At 40.6% G+C, this 19225-nt stretch overlaps 1 protein-coding gene across 2 annotated transcripts in view; it reads left to right on the plus strand.

The window, feature by feature from the left end:
- dnajc24 (DnaJ (Hsp40) homolog, subfamily C, member 24) overlaps positions 1–19225 on the plus strand; it is a 102072-nt gene that overhangs the window by 37903 nt on the left and 44944 nt on the right. For both annotated transcript variants that reach the window (XM_078549416.1, XM_078549417.1), the window contains exon 4: positions 13338–13476. In XM_078549416.1, the coding sequence (XP_078405542.1) occupies positions 13338–13476 (139 nt within the window). The remainder of the gene's footprint in view (positions 1–13337; positions 13477–19225) is intronic.

The following is a 19225-nucleotide window of genomic DNA, read 5'->3' on the forward strand; positions in this document are numbered from 1 at the left end:
CTGTCCTTGCTGACCTACATTGGCTCCCATAAAGTCAGTGTCTTGACTTCAAAATTCTTGTGCTTGTTTTCAAATCCCTCCATGGTCTTGCCCCTCTCTATCTCTGTAATCTCTTCCAGGCCCACAACTCTCCATGATATTTGCACTCCTGCAATTCTGGCCTCTTATACATCCTCAGCTTTAATTGTGCCACCATTATTGCCCGTGTCTTCAGTTGCCTAGTCCTCAAGCTCTGGAATTACCCCCCCCCCCCCACCCCTACATTTCTTTGCCTTTCTACCTCGCTTTCCTCCTTTAAGATGCCCCTTAAAACCTGCCTCTGACCAAGCTTTTGGTTATCTGGCTATTTGGTTATCATCTTATATGACTCAGTGTCATACTTTGTTTTATAATGCTCCTGTGAAGCACCTTGGGATGTTTCATTATGTTAAAGGTGCTATATAAATATAAGCTGTCATTGTCTCTTTTTCTTTCTCTTTTCCCTGCCCTTTATTGATCTGAGGAAGGTAGAAATAGGCTCTTCGAAGTTGGGGCACTACAAGTTGGAGATTGAAGAGAAGATCTTCAGAGGAAATAAGGTCAATCATTTTCTTGGAAACGATGGATTGATGTTTGGTGGGGCCATGGTCTGGGGGAGCTACAGGGAGGTGCCAGAGAGTTAGCATTCAGCCTCTTCTAGGTACAAATCGGTTATACAAACATACGAATTAGGAACGGGAGTAGGCCACTTGATCCCTCTAGCCTGCTCCGCCATTCAATAAGATCATGGCTGATTTAATTTTAACCTCAACTTCACATTCCTGCCTATCCCTGATAACCTTTCACCCCTTGCTTATCAAGAATCTATCTACTTCCGTTTTAAAGATAGTCAAAGACTCTGCCTCAACCACCTTTTGAGGAAGAGAATTCCAAAGTTTCACAACCCTCTGAGAGAAATGTTTTTTCCTCATCTCTATCTTAAACGGGTGACCCCTTATTTTTAAACAGTGACCCTGAGTTCTAGATTCTCCCACAAGAGGAAACATCCTTTCCACATCCACCTGTCAACTCCCTCAGGATCTTATATGTTTCAATCAAGTCTCCTCTTACTCTTCTAAACTCCAGCAGATACAAGCCTAGCCTGCCTAGCCTTCCTTCATAAGACCGCGTGCCCAGTCCAAGTTTAATCTAGTAAACCTTCTCTGAACTGCTTCCAGTGCATTTACATCTTTCCTTAAATAAGGAGACCAATACTGTACATAGTACTCCAGATGTGGTCTCACCAATGCCCTGTATAACTTAATCTCCCTACTCTTATATTCAATTCCCCTTGCAATAAACAATAACATTCTATTAGCTTTGCTAATTACTTGCTGCACCTGCACACTAACCTTTTGTGATTCATGCACTAGGACACCCAGATCCTTCTGCATCTCAGATAATATGCTTTTTTATTCGTCCTGCCAAAATGGACAACCTCACATTTTCTCACGTTATACTCCATTTGCCAGATCTTTGTCCACTCATCTAACCTATCTATATCCTTTTGTAGCCTCCTTATGTCCTCTTCACAACTTACTTTCCTACCTATCTTTGTGTCATCAGCAAATTTAGCAACCATACCATCAGTCCCTTCATCCAAATTATTTATATAAATTGTAGAGTTGAAGCCCCAGCGCTGATCCCTGTGGCACATCACTTGTCACATCCTGCCAATCAGAAAATGACCCATTTATGTCTACGCTGTTTCCTGTCAGCTAGCCAATCTTCTGTCTAGTTTGTTGCAGAGTGCATTAGTTCAGGAAAACAGCATCACCACCTTGTCATCAAACCTGTTGATGATGTTGGGGTTGAACCAGAGAGAACAGAGTGCTGCAGGTTCAGAGAGGGATAGCTAGAGTGAGTGAGGAAAGCAGAGAAATTGGGATGGCTAATGTCAATGAAAAGATATAGAGAAGATAAGAGGCAGAGGTCCAGGTCAAACGAGAATTCTGAAGATGGACGAAAGGGCCTGCTGTGTGATGGCAAGGCTCCTGACAAAAGAAGTGGGCACAGAGCCGAATGCCATGGGGAAAAAAGCTCAACATCGTGCTGAGCTTGAAATTCATTGAAGTGGGGTGTATAGGAATGAAGCCAAGATCTTTGCTGAGGGCTGATTGGTCAGGGTCAGAGATGGAATGTCCAATGGATGGTAAAAACACAGCAAGAGGTGAAATTGAAAGAACAGATGGGGTCATAGGGAAGTGAAGGAGAAGAAGCATCAGGAGGGACATTGGTATTCTAGAGTGCTGTTGGAAACTTGCAACTTTTGATACCTGAAAGGAAGAAAAAACGTTTTTAAGACAGCAGACGAGGCGAAGCATGAAATGCAACTGCAGACCAGGACAGCTTTGAGATAGTGAGTTGGTGCTGCTGAAGGGAGATCGCAAGACAATTAATGTGGCGACGCATGACATGGATGCATGAGCGTGGATCTCAGGATGCAGCAAGAACATTGGCTCAAGGAGCGCTGAATGTCTAAGTATGTGATTGTGGGTGGATGTGAAATATGAAGGGTGGAATTTCAGTTGGAACCCACATGGAATAATTTGGAGCTGGACACAGTTGCTGAGGAGAGAGATGTGGCTGTGAAAGTAAGTTGTGGTAGAAATGTTAACTTTGTTTCTGTCTCCACAGATGCTGACAGACCTGTTGCATATTTCTATCATTTTCTGTTTTCTTTTTCAGATTTCCAGCATCCACAGTATATATTTTTTTTTGTTTTGTTTTGTTAAGTTGGAGTGCAGTTTTTTTTCCTGTTTGTTTACCTCTCCATGTCTAGGGGGTGGCTGGCACTGAGTGTACAGAATTACACCTTGGCAGTATATGACATTTTCCATGGACCACATTGGCAATACCTATCCTTTTTCATATTGTTTGTATGACATATGAAAAATAATTATTTGAACATATTTTGTAAACCATACATTGACACTAGCTTTTAAGAGAAAGAATTAAGGAGAACCAGATCTTCCTCTCGGCTCTTCTTAGCATGTGTTCATCATAAAATTGGCATTCACGATAACTCCTTGGTACCATTTAGGAATCAACATTTGGGGCAGGTACTACTGATAGATTCCAGTCACTGTCTTCAAGTTCTGTGACATGTGGCTTTTTCTATTGAGAGAATTATTAGACCAGTTTTTACAGTATTTTCATGTCCATTTCACTGGTAGTTTGAACAGTCTATGTTTCCACTTTTGTTCAAACCTGTAAAATTAGCAAACCCAAGATTGTATAACTGGAAAATTTATGATTGACATTCCCAGCACAATAATACAAATAATCAATTTAAATCTGAGGAGTCTCTGCATTTGACACCATGCTTATCTTTTTCTGCAGTTAACCCATAGACTAATAAATATAGACTTTCAGCTTTGGCATGCTAGTAGATAATTTGTATAGTTTTGCAATGACAGCACATTTCAACTATTATAAAGGTTCTGATTTTTTAGCCTTTATTATCAGAGTGGGGATTTGTTGGGCAGAATAATTTCTGAAACAAGATATTCCCATAAACTGTATTTTTAAAATATTCATTCTTAGAATGTGGAAGGTGCTCACAAAGTCGGCATCTATTTCCCATTTTTAGTTGCCTGTAGAAGGCTGCTTGCTGCAATGCATACATTTAAGGTTTCTACTGTTGCAGTTTCATATAACTGATTGGTTTTCTAGGTCTTTTCAGGGGACAGTTGAGTCAACCACGTGGTCATGGCGCCTCCACAAAGAGTATATTGACATCCCTTGTGTAAGAGATAATTTCTAGGAGCATGGTAAGAAAGTAGTGAATGGGTCACCAGAATCCAGCTTGCTCTGATTAATATAACAGCATTCTAAAACTCCCTGTTAATGTTGTTCAGTGTTTTAATTACGTATGCACTTCCATGTATGTACTTCATGGTTCTCGATGTAAAGCTTCTGGCTGGTGCAGCTGACTCTCCTAAACGTGAACCCCATTTAATGGGTAGACAATTAAGTAATTAATTTTATAGTTCAGAGCATGGAATACAATATCTAACAATGAATGCAAAAGTGTAACTGTCTTTTTTATTCATGGGACATGGATGTTGTTGGCAAGACCAGCATTTATTGCCTTTGAGAAGGTGGTGGTGAGCTGCTGTCTTGAACTTTAGCCGTCATTGTGGTTAAGTTAATTCCACCAGTGCTACTGGGTAGGGAGTTCCAGGCAATAGTTCAAGCCTAGCGACGATGATAAAATGGCAATATATTTCCAAGTCAGGATGGTGTGTAACTTGGAGGGGAACTTGCAAGTGGTAGTGTTTCCATGTCCTTGCCCTTCCAGGTGGTAGAGGTCACGAGTTTGGGAGGTGCTGTGGAACCATAGAACTATTGGAAGAAGAGAACAGTACTTTTGATGTCTTGGCTAACATTCCTCCCTCAACCACACTGCTAAAATTTGGTCAACTGGTCAGTCATCTCTTTTGCTCTGTGGGGCCTTGCCAGAATGGCTACATATATGTCAATGGTTGCATCTCAAAAGTAATTTGGTGGTACAGTGCTCCAAGATATAAATACAATATCTCATTTATAAATAGATCAAGGAGTTGCACACATCCGTTTGGCTGTAGAAGGAAGTAGTACAAGTAATTAAGGTTTTTTGTAATGCTTCTTCTAATCTTGGACAGGTATTGTCACCTTGGGACCTTATGATAGTTTATTCTTTCAGCAGATAACATACAACATTGCTTTGGGAATACTGGAGCAGCGCTGCGGTGTTATTAATTTGATGGAATAATAAATTAATGAAAGAAAAGCATGAAAGTGTTGACAGGACATTGTTTCTAATTGGGGCTAGGTGAACCAGTGCCCACAGAGCAAGATGCAGAGAGATGCTTGGTGCAACTGACTTACCTCCACATTCCTATTTTTACACTATGTATTTAACTCACTATTTCAGAATTGCATAGCTAATAAATATAATTTCTTTAATGTTCTTTTGAGTCTCACCATTTCTGTGGTTGTACAGTATGATGAGTTTTGCTTGGTGCACTCGCTAATGACTCATCACATATTGTAACAAGATAAAGGTGTCTTCAGATTATATGAGACCTGTGCCAGTGCAGCTCGAAGTTTCGACAAAGGGTTGCAGGCTGCAAGCAAAATTGGTTTAAAAACTCACCAACAGTGATGACCTGAGATTTTTTTCTTAAAACTTAGGAACCAATAACTTTTCTATATTTACCCTATTATGACTGGCTGGGGAGTCCAGGACTACGGAATGTGGCCTTAAAATTAGAGCCAAGCTTTAAGGAGTCAAGTTAGGAGGCATTTTTGAACTTTGGAAATTTAGAACTCTATTCCGAAAATGAATGTTTGGTCAATTGTTAATTTTAAATCTGAAATTGATAGATTTTTGTTAACCAAAGGTGTTGAGGGATATGGGGCAAAGGCAAGTATATGGATTTAGGTCACAGATCAAGCATAGTTTTATTGAATGGTGGAAGAGGCTCTAGGGACTGAAGGGCCTACTCCTGATCCTATGTTTTTATGCATCATATGTATCCATGTAGCCAGTTTGTTGCAAGGGTGCATTAGTGCATGTGATTCTTCAGCTGTCTAAACGTGTAAAAATTCACAATTAAGATACAAATTTTTAGCAATGAATAATGTAACTAAATGTAAACATCCCGGTTCTGGAGATAGAGATGTAATGCACCCCAGGTGATGATGACTAATGTTTAATTTGGAAAAATGTACAGATATTGGGCAGGATATTCCTTGTGGGTTTCCGTACCCCACCGTTGGGCTGAAATATGGGTCAGGAGCTCTCACTGTGTTGGAAACAGCCACTCGGTATAATTTTCCCCGGGGTGGCTAATTAATGGCTAGAGGGCAGGTTCATGGTCCAATTAGGATGGCAGGTGGGCTCTTGAAGCTGGAGGGGCCAGCCAGAAGCCTTCCAGCTTGAAAGGAGTAGCAGGCCACAATGGAAGCTAAGTAAGGGGGAGAGTGCTTCAAAATGGAGGCGCCCTCTACAACTTCTTTAAGTTTAAACTTTAAAAATGGCATTTTGCAACCAGGCCACTGTTGGGGGCTGGTGTGGAGCCCCTCTACAGGACGGCCTGTGGTTGTTTTAGCATCCAGGCAGGGAGAGTTTTTAGGCGTGCCTGGAGCATTGGCTCCCAGGTCTGCTGCCAGGAGGCTGCCTCCAGACAATTAAACTGGCCCCCACCGCCTATCAGAACCTGAAGGCCAATTGGAAAATCTCAGTTGACCTCCGTTTAATGGCCTTAAGTGGCCATTAAGTTGTCGGCTGCCAGGTGCGTGTAGGCGGGCAGTTATTCTGCCCCCTTGCCTCCAGGGGCTTTATGGAGCCAGGGAACTGGCAGGTAGGCCAACTATTTTTAGCCCTGCCTGCCTCCCCAGTGGGGCTTAAAAGTCAAACCCATGGTGTCTACAGATAATACAAACAACTTCTAGTGCTTGCAGATGTTTTGGTTTGGAAAGGGATTATTTGTTGGGATATGTTTTTTTTTAATCTTCAAACTTATCTTTTGGAAGCTTTTTTATTGCATTGATGTTTTTCAATTTCTCCCACTGGTTACTAAGTCATCATCGTGGATATCAATTGAACAAAGGATGAGGCTATTAGCAAATCGAGGCAGAAATGGCATAAATAAATAGATGACAGTGTAGAATAGGTAGTGTAATGGGATACCTCCTGAAGAGTTTAAACTTGCCAAAATATGGCTAAATGATCTTGAAATTGAGGAACCAATATCAAAATTTTCCAACTTACCAGAGGTGCTGGCACAGTGGTATACGGTCGGAAGGGAGTTGCGCTGGGAGTCCTCAACATTGACTCCGGATCCCATTATATCTCATGGTATTAAGTCAACCAGGGGCAAGGAAACCTCCTGCTGATTATCCTCTATCCCCCCTCAACTGATGAATCAGTACTTGTCCATGTTGAACATCAATTGGAAGTAGCACAGAGGGTGGTAAGGGCACAGAATGTACTCTGGGTGGGAACTTCATTGTCCATCAACAAAGGTGGATTGGTAGCACCACTCCTGACTGAGCTGGCCGAGTCCTAAAGGGGTTGGCTGTGAGACTGGATCTGCTGCAGGTGACGGTATTGGTAGGAGTGACCACCACACAGTCCTTGTGGAGACAAAGTCCCGCCTTCACATTGTGGTGCCCTCCATTGTGTTGTGGGGCACAACCAAAGTGCTAACTGAGATAGATTTCAGACAGATCTAGCAACTTAAACCTGGGCATCTATGAAACACTGTGAGCCATCAGCAGCAGCAGAATTGTATTCAACCACAATCTGTAACCTCCTTGCCCAGCATAGCCCCCACTCTACCATTACCACCAAGCCAGAGGATCAACCCAGGTTCAATGAAGAGTGCAGGAGGGAATGCCAGGACCAGAAGCAGGCATACCTAAAAATGAGTAGTCAACCTGGTGAGGCAACAACAGAGAACTATTTGCATGCCACACAGCGGAAGCAGCATGCGATAGTCAGAGCTAGGCAATCCCACAACCAGCAGGTCAGATCTAAGCTCTGCAGTCCTGCCACATCCAGTCAAGAATGGTGGTGGACAATTAAACAAATAACTGGAAGAAGAGGCTCCACAAATATTTCCATCAATAATGGGGGAGCCTGGCATATCTGTGCAAAAGACAAGGCTGAAACATTTGCAACCATCTTTAGTCAGAAGTGCCAAGTGGGCGATCCATCTCTGCCTCCTCCTGAGGTCCCCAGCGTCACAGATGCCAGCCTTCAGCCAATTCGATTCACTCCACGTGATATGAAGAAATGACTGAAGGCACTGGATACTGCAAAGGCTGTGGCCCCTGACAATATTCCGGCTATGGCACTGAAGACTTGTGCTCCAGAACTTGCTGCGCCAAACTGCTCCAGCACAGATACAACACTGGCATCTACCTGGCAATTGGAAAATTGCCCAGGAATGTGTAGTCCACAAAAGGCAGGATAAATCCACCCAGTCAATTACCACCCCATCAGCACACCCATGATCATCAGCAAAGTGATGGAAGAAGTCGTCAACAGTGCTATCAGGCGGCACTTACTCAGCAATAACCTGCACACTAATGCTTGGTTTGGGTTCCACTAGGGCCACTCAGTTCCTAACCTCATTACACCCTTGGTCCAGACATGGACATAAGGACTCATAAGGACATAAGGACTCAAGAGGCAAGGTGAGAATGACTGCCCTTGCCATCAAGGCAGCATTCGACAGTGTGACATCAAGGGGCCCTAGCAAAATTGAAGTCCATGGGGAATCAGGGGGAAAGGTCTCTACTAACTGAAGTCATACCCAGGAAGATGGTTGTGGTTGTTGGAGGTCAATCATCACTGCATAAGTTCCTCAGGGTAGAGTCTTAGGCCCAAACATCTTCGGCTGGTTCATCATAGACCTTCCCTCCATCATAAGGTCAGAAATTGGGATGTTAGCTGATGATTGCACAATGTTCAGCACCATTTGTGACTCGGATACTAGCAGTCCCTGTCCATATGCAGTAATACCTGGACACTATTCAGGCTTGGGGTGATAAGTGGTAACATTCGTGCCACACAAGTGCCAGGCAATGACCATAAGAGAGAATCTAACCATCTCCTCTTGACATTCAGTGGCATTACTATCATTGAATCCCCCACTAACAACATTCTGGAGGTTCCTATTGACCAGAAACTGAACTGGACCAGCCATATAAATATTGTGGCTACAACAGCAGGTCAGAGGCTGGGGTGTCTGCAGTGAGTAATTTCCCTCCTGACTCCTTAAAGCCTTATTACAAGGCACAAGTCAGGAGTATGATGGAATGCTCTCTACTTGCCTGGATGAGTGCAGCTCCAACAACACTCAAGAAGCTTGACACCATCCAGGACAAGGCAGCCTGGTTGATTGGCACCCAATCCACCACCTTAACCATTCACTTCCTCCACCACCGACACATAGAGGCAGCAGTGTGTACCATCTACAAGATGCACCAAAGCTCCTTTGACAGCAGCTTCCAAGCCTGTGACCTCTATCAACTAGAAGAACAAAGGCAACAGATGCATGGGAACACCACCACCTGCAAGTTCCCCTCCAAGCTACACACCATCTTGACTTGGAACTTTATCAGGGTTCCTTCACTGTTGCTGGGTTAAAACCCTGGAACTCCCTCCCTAATGGCATTGTAGGTGTGCCTACATCACATGGGCTGGAGCGATTCAATAAGGCAGCTCAGCACCAGCTTCTCAAGGGAAGTTAAGGATGGGCAATAAATGCTGACCTAGCCAGTGACTCCCATATCCCATGAACGAATAAATAAAAATTGGTGGGAGTGGAGGGTACAGCAAATTGCAACAGAGAGCTCAAGACTGCAAGAGCACTTGGGTCAGTATCATGAACAGATAGCTGGCAGATGCTATTCAATGTAGAAAAAAGTGCAATAATGCACTTTGGAAATAAGGAAAAGGAATGAATTTTAGCATTTTAAATTGGGTAGAGTGGCAGAGGGTCCTCACTGTGTAGATACTGAGCTCATTAAGGGTAACAGCTCATTAAAGGTAGCAGCAAAAGTGGTAGCTACATTTTATTAAAAAGTGAACGGTTTCTTTAGTTTTGCATCTAAAGGCATAAAGTACAAAAACAAGCAAATTATGTTGAACTTGTACTAATCCTTGGGTCTTGTGTATTGTTTTAGACTTCCCATTAGCCAAAAGAAATAAAAAGCAATAGAAAAGTTGTGGTATATATTCACCTAGGATAAAGCCAAGAATGCAAGGTTACAGTTAAGAGGACTTTTTCACTTGATCTTGGGTTAAGACATGGCTTGACAGAAGTCTCAAGATTATGAAAGGTGCAATAAGGAAAACTCTGTTGAATTGTTTTCTCGATTTGCCAAGATGATAACGGACTATAAATTTAAAATGATCACAGAGAATTAAAACAAACTTTGGGGGCAAAAAGTCCTGCATGCTAAGAATGTGGAATTCTCTGCCATGAACCATGGCTGAAATAGAATTCAAAGGTGCTTTAAATGTGAATTAAATAGTGTTTGAAAAAGGGGAATATTAAAAAGGTATTGATGCAAGGAAGAGAAGATATAGGTAGCTCATGTGACAAAAGCCAAGATTTGTTGGGCCAAAATGCCCATTTTCTGTCCTGTAACATTCTAGGCTTATGATTCTATCTTGATCAAACAAGTTTTCCTCAGAAATTTTCCAGTTCATTCATTAGTTTCAGCCAGGTGTGATGCACTAATTACGTCATAACATTACTGGTGTAATATAAATCATGCACCATAATCATAGGCATTTAGTTCAATGGCTTGAATGTTGTAGCCTTAAAGGGACTCTCCTATACATAGGATATCCGACTGGACTGATAGTTTTATGAAAAATTAATTGCAGTAATTTGGGGCACTGCTGAGCCCATGAATTGCGAAGATAGTAAAGTGCATCATACGATTCACAGTCAGCAGGGAGTATTAGTACACTGATGCTGAACTAGTGAATGCAGTGGTGATTATTGTGAAGACTTGACATATCTGTGGGACTCGTGGAGAGATGTTGTGATGAAATTCGGATTAAGATCACCATTTACATTGTGGCATCCCACGATATAAGCAGATTGAAGGACCAGGTAGTTGTGATGGATGTGTTCAAGGGCAGCAGATGCAAGTCCTATTGGTCCAGAGACTGGGTGAATGTGGCCTTGGTTCAGGGTTATGGTGTGGTTTCATGATTTGAATCAAGTTCAAGGAAATGGATGGCTGCTATTTGCATTTAAGGTTATTGTGATGTAAGTTTAAGAGTAAAGTTATGAGGACTGATTGCATAAACTTAGTTTGCATTCCATTGGGTCTAGAAAATGAGGTGCTTAAGATGATTAAAGAATTTAACAAGGCAGATAGATAGAAACTATTCCACCTGGTGGGAGAATGCAGAACAGGGGGGCATAATTTTAAAATTAGAGCTAGACCATTTAGGAGCAAATGGAAGAACTTTTCCACACACAAGATAGTGTAAATCTCTGTTTGACCATCAGGGCATGAAAGGTATGTCCCTTTTAACTTCATTTGTCCACCTTTTTGCTGCATATGATGCCTTTATTTAATAATTTATCAATTCCAGTCTTTAAGAGGTTAAAATTGGCCCTTTTAGGTTTGTTTCACTTGAGTTGAAAAACCAATCTTTTGGTAAGCTGAGAAAATAATGAATTTATTTTGAAGTTTGAATGGCACTTTGCCTAGCATTCTTTTCTAAACCTCTCTACCCCCTTTCCCCATCCTACTGGCTGCCATAATCTGGAACTGCTTCCTCCCAATGATGCACAAAAAGACAGATTTGGGGAACACAATTTGGGAATGGTGTTTTCTCGACTTTCCTTGTGCTCTTGTGGTTGGTCAGCTTTCAATACTTGGAAATTGTGTCGTTCCACTAGTATGGGCCAACAAAATGACTAAGTGCATTAAGAATATGACCACTCTATGAATATTAAGGGAAGCATGCATTCTAAAATTCTATTGTTAATTTGGGTTAACTGGCTTTTTCCCTGTATTGAAACAAGTCGTTATTGTTTGCAATTGAGAGAGTCAGGATCTACATAAGCATAAAGTAGAATAGTGCTCGGAAATGTAACATGGTTTTTCTGCACAAAAAGGTATCGTGTCATTGACCATAAAGCCCCTTACATGTATGCACTGCACTGTTAATGAGAGCTCCGTGGCTTACAAGACAAATCCTGTCACTATGGGGTTAACTGATACCATTATAGAGTTTTGGGTTTTCTTTTTAATGTAACATGTGAAAACCAAATCAAGTGCTAATTAGGACTGGCAGATGAAACTCCCATTGCTCATCTGAGGTTTCTTAAAATTGGGCAAAATGTGATTAAAGCATTTCATTATTGTAATGTGTGGGTGCTGTGAGAAGACAGTTACTGTCCCTGACAGCTGAGATAGTAAAATTGCATAGAAAAAGGAATGTAATCATATAGTAAGAACTCAAATGGGTTTGTTGAGTTCAAAGGTAATACTGTTTTTAAAAATCCTGACACTTGTGCTTTGTGTTATGAAACTCAGTCTGCACTTTTTATGAATCAATATAATCCTGCTTACATGAAATCTGTGTATTTAGTCTCACATACAGTGCTCAATACCTTTCAGTAAATTGAATCCTTACCTTGATCACAAAAGAAGTGTTTAGTGGATTACAGAAGCTTAAACGTTTACTAGCAGATGTGCTCTTGTTTTAATTAAATGCTACATAGGTACTTCCACAATAAAAGAGGACAAAGAACCATGAGTTAAATGTCAAATGAGAGGTGCTTCCAGACAGCAACCTGTTTGTATTAAACCTTTTTTATTATTACATTTGAAAGGACTGAAATGCTCTTTGGAGAAGAGAAAGTCAAGCACCATTTACGTTGTCTAATACTACATTTTAAAGTGCCTAAAGTACAGCTGGTAATTAATTTAGTGGGATGTAGATAAGGGGACCACACTCTGTTTTAATTAGTGGTGTTCTCTCAAATGTAATACAGTACGTGGAGGGTTTTATCATTGCAGTGGCAAGACAGATTCTTCATATGGTTTCACCCCGCTAATGTCAGACCCCATCAGGAGCTATAAGATGTGACATTAATAGGGCCAAAGACAAAATAGGCTGGACGACTTATTTATTGCTATGAAATTAATTGTAAACTGACAGTTAAAACATCTCCCTGTGTAGGATTTTCAGCCCAATATAACAGGCTAGGATTTCTTTATGACCACCTTTGTATTTACAATTAATTTTCTGCATTAATTAAACAAGATCCATTCTTGCATTGGGTATAATTGCTGTCCGAATGAACTTAGTTGCTGACAGTTACTAGTTGAAGTTGTATTCAACCATATTAACTCAATTTTTAAAATATATTGTGTTTTCCTTGTAAATTTTTGAATAGCTGCACGTTTGACTTGTGTATTATGATTTTTTTTCTCTCATTCACACATCCCCTGCCCCCTTTTCTGTTTCACATTCTTCCTGTTCACAACATCTCATGGTAAATTGTCCATAATGCCAACAGCGCCAACAGCAAATTATCCAGAAAATGCTGTCGGAGCAGGTTGTGACATCGATGTCTGTGACTCCTGTGGTTTAATTAACCTGGCTGCAGTCTCTCGGGCCCAACAGTCTTGACTCGTATTCCTGATCACCTCTCTCTCTGCTGCCCCCCCCCCCCCCAAAACAAAATCTGAGCTATAGTATTGATTTTTTTTCACACTCAACTTTTTTTTTCTCTCCATTCTCTTCCCTCACCACCACCCCCCAACTCCTTTCTGATTGGCAGTATCACCCGGACAAACAGAGTGCAGATGTGCCAGTGGGAGAACTTGAGGAGTGCGTACAGAGGTTCATCGAAGTTGATCAGGCGTGGAAAATACTAGGGAATGAAGAGACAAAGAGAGAGTATGACCTGCAGCGTCGTGGTAGGTTCTGCCGAGGAGCTTTGTGAAGGCAGCGGCTTTCTATCACTTGAATTAAAAGAAGCTTCTCGAATAGATAAAATCAATAAATTATTTATGTGTAACTATGATATGAAAACCTTCTTTCTGCATTCTTTTACTGAACCGCTATATGTGTTTATTTTTATGCATGTGTTCTCTCTCCGCTAACCCCGAATTCAGTATATAACCTAATTTGCAAACGCCTAAATCCATGCTACGTTTTTGTGTATTCTTCAAATGAAATGGAATTCAACATTATCTTTGGATAATGGTTTTGAATAATATTGTTGTACTGAGAATCCTAAATGAAAGAACAAAATATTTTCTTTATTATTCAGGTTATTTGCTGGAACCTTGGTGATCAGTGGCTATGAGGGAGGTTAAATCTGGATTCACTAAAGACATTAACTAGGCATGCCCAGCATGCACTTCCTTTCTGCTTATAATAAAATGTCTTTTTAAAGCATAGGCAGACAGTTGCGAGCAAGAGGAAGGAAAATGTAGGTCAGGTCTGTCACAGATGGGCTGCCATTACATGATGTGATAGCTTGTCTTCTCTTCTGGCCCCAGGACAGGAGACCCTCAGATTTCCATTATAGCCTTCAATAAATGTATATCTACCCTACACAGCTAATGGGGGAGGGGGGAGAAAAAAAGTCAATAGTTGTGTACTGCCTGTGGGGAAAACACTCAGCCATTCTCTGCAACACACTCTCGTCCAAAATTGATGTGTAGACACCATCATTTTTTAATGTGCCTGATGAAGACACGCTGCATCTGCATCCAGTTAGTGACTCCTGTTATTCTGGGATGGCATTGTAGCAAATCTTTCCCTATTGCAATGATTTTTAGGTCCCTGCTGTTATAGTTACCGTTTTCTGGTTTTGTTCTCTTTGGTGCTATTAGATGCAGTACATGTTTTCTAAGAGTTATGCATCAGCTTCGATCTATTTTAAAGAGTAATTTATTAATAAACCTGTTTTAAAACAAATCAGCAAGCACTGGAATTGTTTTTTTCCTTAGGAAACTTTGGGGTAGAAGTTATTAATGTATTTGGATCAATCTTGTAAGATTATTTTAGCTCCTTTTCCAATCCCAAAGTTTGGAAATATCATTTGATTGGATTAAATTGATTAAAGCAGCATCTTTTTGACATTAGCTCAGCTAAGAACTTCCCAAATTAAAGGATGATCAGATTCTGAGACCTTCATTGAATCCTATTGCTGGATCACCCTAATTAAGTATCTTATTTCTACTTCAAATGAAACACCTTAATATAAAACTCAATAAGTTTATGTGCAGATACCTCCCTTCTCCAAATTACGATTCAATCAATGCTACCAAATCGACCTGTACCATTAATGACCTTCCTTTTGATATGCCTGTTTAGAATTTAAAAAACCTGATACTTGTAGTACTTGTAGTTCTGTATAGTGATTGATGGTATAAACAGTTGTCTTTTATCAAAAATAACCAGCATAATGTTAATCCCCCACTGACTGCTTGTTGGCACCTTGTGATTTTTCTAACTTTAAAAAAAAATTAAACATTCAGTTTGAGTGTATACCTTAATCCAGTTTCCATAGTTTCAGGGGAATGTACATTAATTGCCTGAATGTAAACAAGCTATAACTCAAGTGTTTCCATGGATTTTGAGAGCAAGTCATACCCTTGTCTCTTTTCTACGCACTAGTCTTCTGTAAGACCATACAGTTATCAGACCTGCTACTTTAAATCATAAAATATAAGTGCTTTAGAGTAAAGATGTGCGGGAACATGTGCATGTATACTGACCAGAATACTGAATGCTTGGACTGTTGGAACTGTTTATCTATTTGATTATTAACTAACGATTGCCAGAGTAACTGGAATGTTGTTGTAAAGTTAGGGGTGCATGTGATAATACTGTGGACTGGTTATACCTTCACAGGAACAGTGTTGCACACTATTATCTGGTCCTAAAACTGGAACAGGTCCATTTACCATTAAGATTGTAACTAAAATGACACAAAAAATGGATGGAAATATTGCTGACTTCATTGATGCAAATCAAGCAGTTTGCAGTCTTTAAAAAAAAAAGTGGCCAGTATTTCTGTTGTTTCCGCAATGGCTACTTATCAGTAGCAGAGAAAGAATTTGGAACTACCTTGCTTTTCCTTGGAGTAATGGGGGGAGAATGTGAAGCTTGAACAACAATGTCCTGATGAAGTTCTATTGTCTACTCTGCTTTCAGACTGGGAAGGGCTAGTCAGGAATGCTGTCCACTCTCCTGTTCATTTTGGCATTTAAACCAGTGACTGTCATTTGATCCTCGCTCACCATCTGTCATTGGTTGAGAATTAAGAATGCCATCCAAACTCTCTGCATGTGCCAGTGATGTCTTGCTTATGAGCTCCCATGAAACAATTCACTATTGTTGGTTCATTCCGGTTTTCAGATAAGCTGGGGTGGGAGAACTGTAGTAACAATAATGTGGAAAGATCTTTTCCATAGACGTGCCTGACTTGAGTTACTATGAAATTGGAAGATGTGCGCATGGGTAAAATGGCAATGCTATTGCAAAATATCTGTGATTTGCAGGCAGCTTTACAGACTAAGTACAAACAGATGGTAAATACCTTTACAAGATTATCTCTGATGGGACATGCTATGTACTTGCCTGTGAATGCTGCAACATAAAATCGCTTAAAACAAAACTAGGCTGTGGACTGTGTGTCTGATGGGATTGCTAACAATGAAGGAGAGATATCCATATCTCATTTTATGACCATTTTAGCTAAAAAAAAAACTGTTCCAATTTGAGAGAATGTATTCTGATCCTATTACTTTTCAAATCATCTTGACCACCCCCCCCACCCAACTCCCCTCCCCAAACTAGTGGTTATGGCACATCTGATGTCTATTGGAACCAACATATTGACGGCAATAGATAAGTGCAGGTCTTTATCGCAAGATTCTCCTCCGATCATATAAGAAACATCTATTTATAAGTGTCAGAAGCTGATGTGTGACCAAGTTTCTCTGTCAAGCATGCCTTTCAAGATAAATCATTTATTTTCAGGAATTTTCATTCCTCATACCAATCATCAGCCACATTATTTAACCTCTGGCTTGTTGATGAAGAAGAATTTCTTCAGTGTATTTTTACAATCGGACACAACATATGGATATGCACTTTCCAGGGAGGGCGTTTCAAACAGATACTTATGCTGTAGGGAAAGTATGTTTTAAAACTCAGACATGCTTACAAAGCTGTTCTCAAAGTATTGGTATTTCATTATTGTATGTGTTCTTTAAAAGTTGGACAGAACATTAAAGCTTGAGAATTATTTTAAGATGTAGTTTATGGGTAACCCTCAATAAATGAAGTAGCGCAGCTGGAAGAGAACATGTGCACTCCTGGAATTGTGAATGCCCCAGCAAGAGCCACAGTAAAGCATTATTGAGCCAAGCCTCTAATAGTTATTTAATGTTATTCTCCAGTCTAAAAGGATCTCAATAGATTTTGCTTTTAATCCCCTTCAATTGCAGCCCCATAAACCTTAATGATGAGCCTTAACAGTGTTTTCTCTGATCTGACAGTTGAGACAATGGAGCTGCACAATCGCTCCACCTCTCTTTGTCAGATCAAACCCAGCAGGACAGGAGGTCACAGAGGCTTGTCCTTTTTGACTATTTCTGGACTCTCTCAACAGCTTTCATCGGCTGTCGCATGAGAACGCAGTGGTTTAAAGCTATCTTTATTTGGACCTTTTTATTTGGACAGTTTTAAGAATGCATCAGTAAGGAAAGCAATTTTTTATTTTAAGATTTACACCAGCATTCGATAATGTGATTCAAAGAGCCAACTTATCCTTGTACAGATTCAAGGGCATTTCAACAGGTGATGAGTTATATAAATGCAGAGAGTTGAAACAATTAATTGCAGTATAACTGATTATTTAAATGTAGATTGGAATTAGATTTTTAAATTCTGTGTTACTAAAGCTGCATAACCACTTGTTCAGTTTGGCATTTTCTTTATTGAGACGGCATACACATTTTTCCTCCCTCATTTTAATATGACAAACCCTATTCTGAACTTTCATTTGGACCCCAATGTCAAGTAACATCTCTGTAGATGCAAGGGTGGGCAGAGGCCAACTCTGGCAATTTTTCACTGTTTTTCTTGGGCTTGCTGCTCGGAGTCATTTGAGAGTTGCTTGAGCAAACTTTTCTTTTGCCAATCTCTCCATCACCCCCACATTTCCCTGACGGTACACTTGAGATCAGGAACTTGTAGCTTTTGGAGAATTTCAAAAGAAAAGTGGAGTCCAGCCATTCCTCTTAGCCACTTGCTGCAAAACTAATCACCTAGGCTCAGAAAAAGGATCACGTTGAATGAAATCGATATGGTCACTGTCATTGGTTTAATTGTGATTTATGAAAAGGAGTAATTCACTGTCGGTAACGGGGCACTTTTTTGATTTTATTTGAATTCAGTTTAGGAAAATCATTCTTAGATCCCATTGCCCATCCAACCAGTGGGAATTCTGGAATGGGTTAAGCTTAAGGATATTTGGTTGTAGTGGGAGGGCTCCAGCTTATTTAGGGCTCAGTGTTTGTGCTTTCTTTAGAGGAGAGGTGACTAACCTACAACTCTCGAGCCCTGGCAGTTGGCCCTGAAGTGCTATCAGCTTAGTCCAATTTGCCTTTATTTCTTAAAAACAAAAAACTACTGCGGATGCTGGAAATCCAAAACAAAAACAGAATTACCTGGAAAAACTCAGCAGGTCTGGCAGCATCGGCGGAGAAGAAAAGAGTTGATGTTTCGAGTCCTCATGACCCTTCAACAGAACTGTTGAAGTTCTGTTGAAGGGTCATGAGGACTCGAAACATCAACTCTTTTCTTCTCCGCCGATGCTGCCAGACCTGCTGAGTCTTTCCAGGTAATTCTGTTTTTGTTTTGCCTTTATTTCTTATTTGGCGGCTTCTCTAGCTTGAATTTTGTGGATCTAGAAGTATGGATAGCGGTGCTGCCTCACTGATGGATAAATCCTATATTGGAGCATTTCCGTCTGTTAGATCACCATCTCGAGCTGTGTGCAATTAATGGGGACATTCATTTAAATTTATACCTGGTCTATGAGGCTCCATTGTATGCAGCTAAGTGGTTCACAACGTGAAAAGTTTGGAGGCTCCTACTTTATTTTAGAATGTTCACTCGGTAGATGTCTGTCTCTGCTTTAGTCTTTGTCAAGTAGTGTCAGTTTTTGTTACTTTTTATATTTTAAGTTTTCAAAATGAAAAATAATTTCTGTTGTCATGAGACACTGCTGGTCAGGTATTATTGTTTTGACATATAACTCCTACTGAAAGTTCAATAATGGATAAAGAGGATCTCTGAATAAACTCTTCTAATGTCACATCTAACCTCTTTAATGTTTACCGTAAGTATGACATTCAGCTCCTCTCCCTTTGTGCCCTCTCCATCTGCATAAGACCCAGCTTCGGCTTCCTTGACCCCATTCCAAACTAAACTACTGACTACCTGACTTCCCTAACTGATTGCCATACCAACTGATTTTGTAAATGATTCCCTCATCTCCAGGCTTTGTTTCTTCCCTTTTCAAAATCATCATCATTACCCCTTTTCCCAATTCTGCCGTTGCACATTATTGTTCATTCTCCAGGCAACCTTTTCCCTTGCAAGCCCTGGAATGTGTTGTTGCACCCTAAATTTATGCATATC

The sequence above is a fragment of the Cetorhinus maximus genome, chromosome 9, assembly GCF_964194155.1.
Source record: "Cetorhinus maximus chromosome 9, sCetMax3.hap1.1, whole genome shotgun sequence".
In the NCBI taxonomy this organism is placed as follows: Eukaryota; Metazoa; Chordata; class Chondrichthyes; order Lamniformes; family Cetorhinidae; genus Cetorhinus; species Cetorhinus maximus.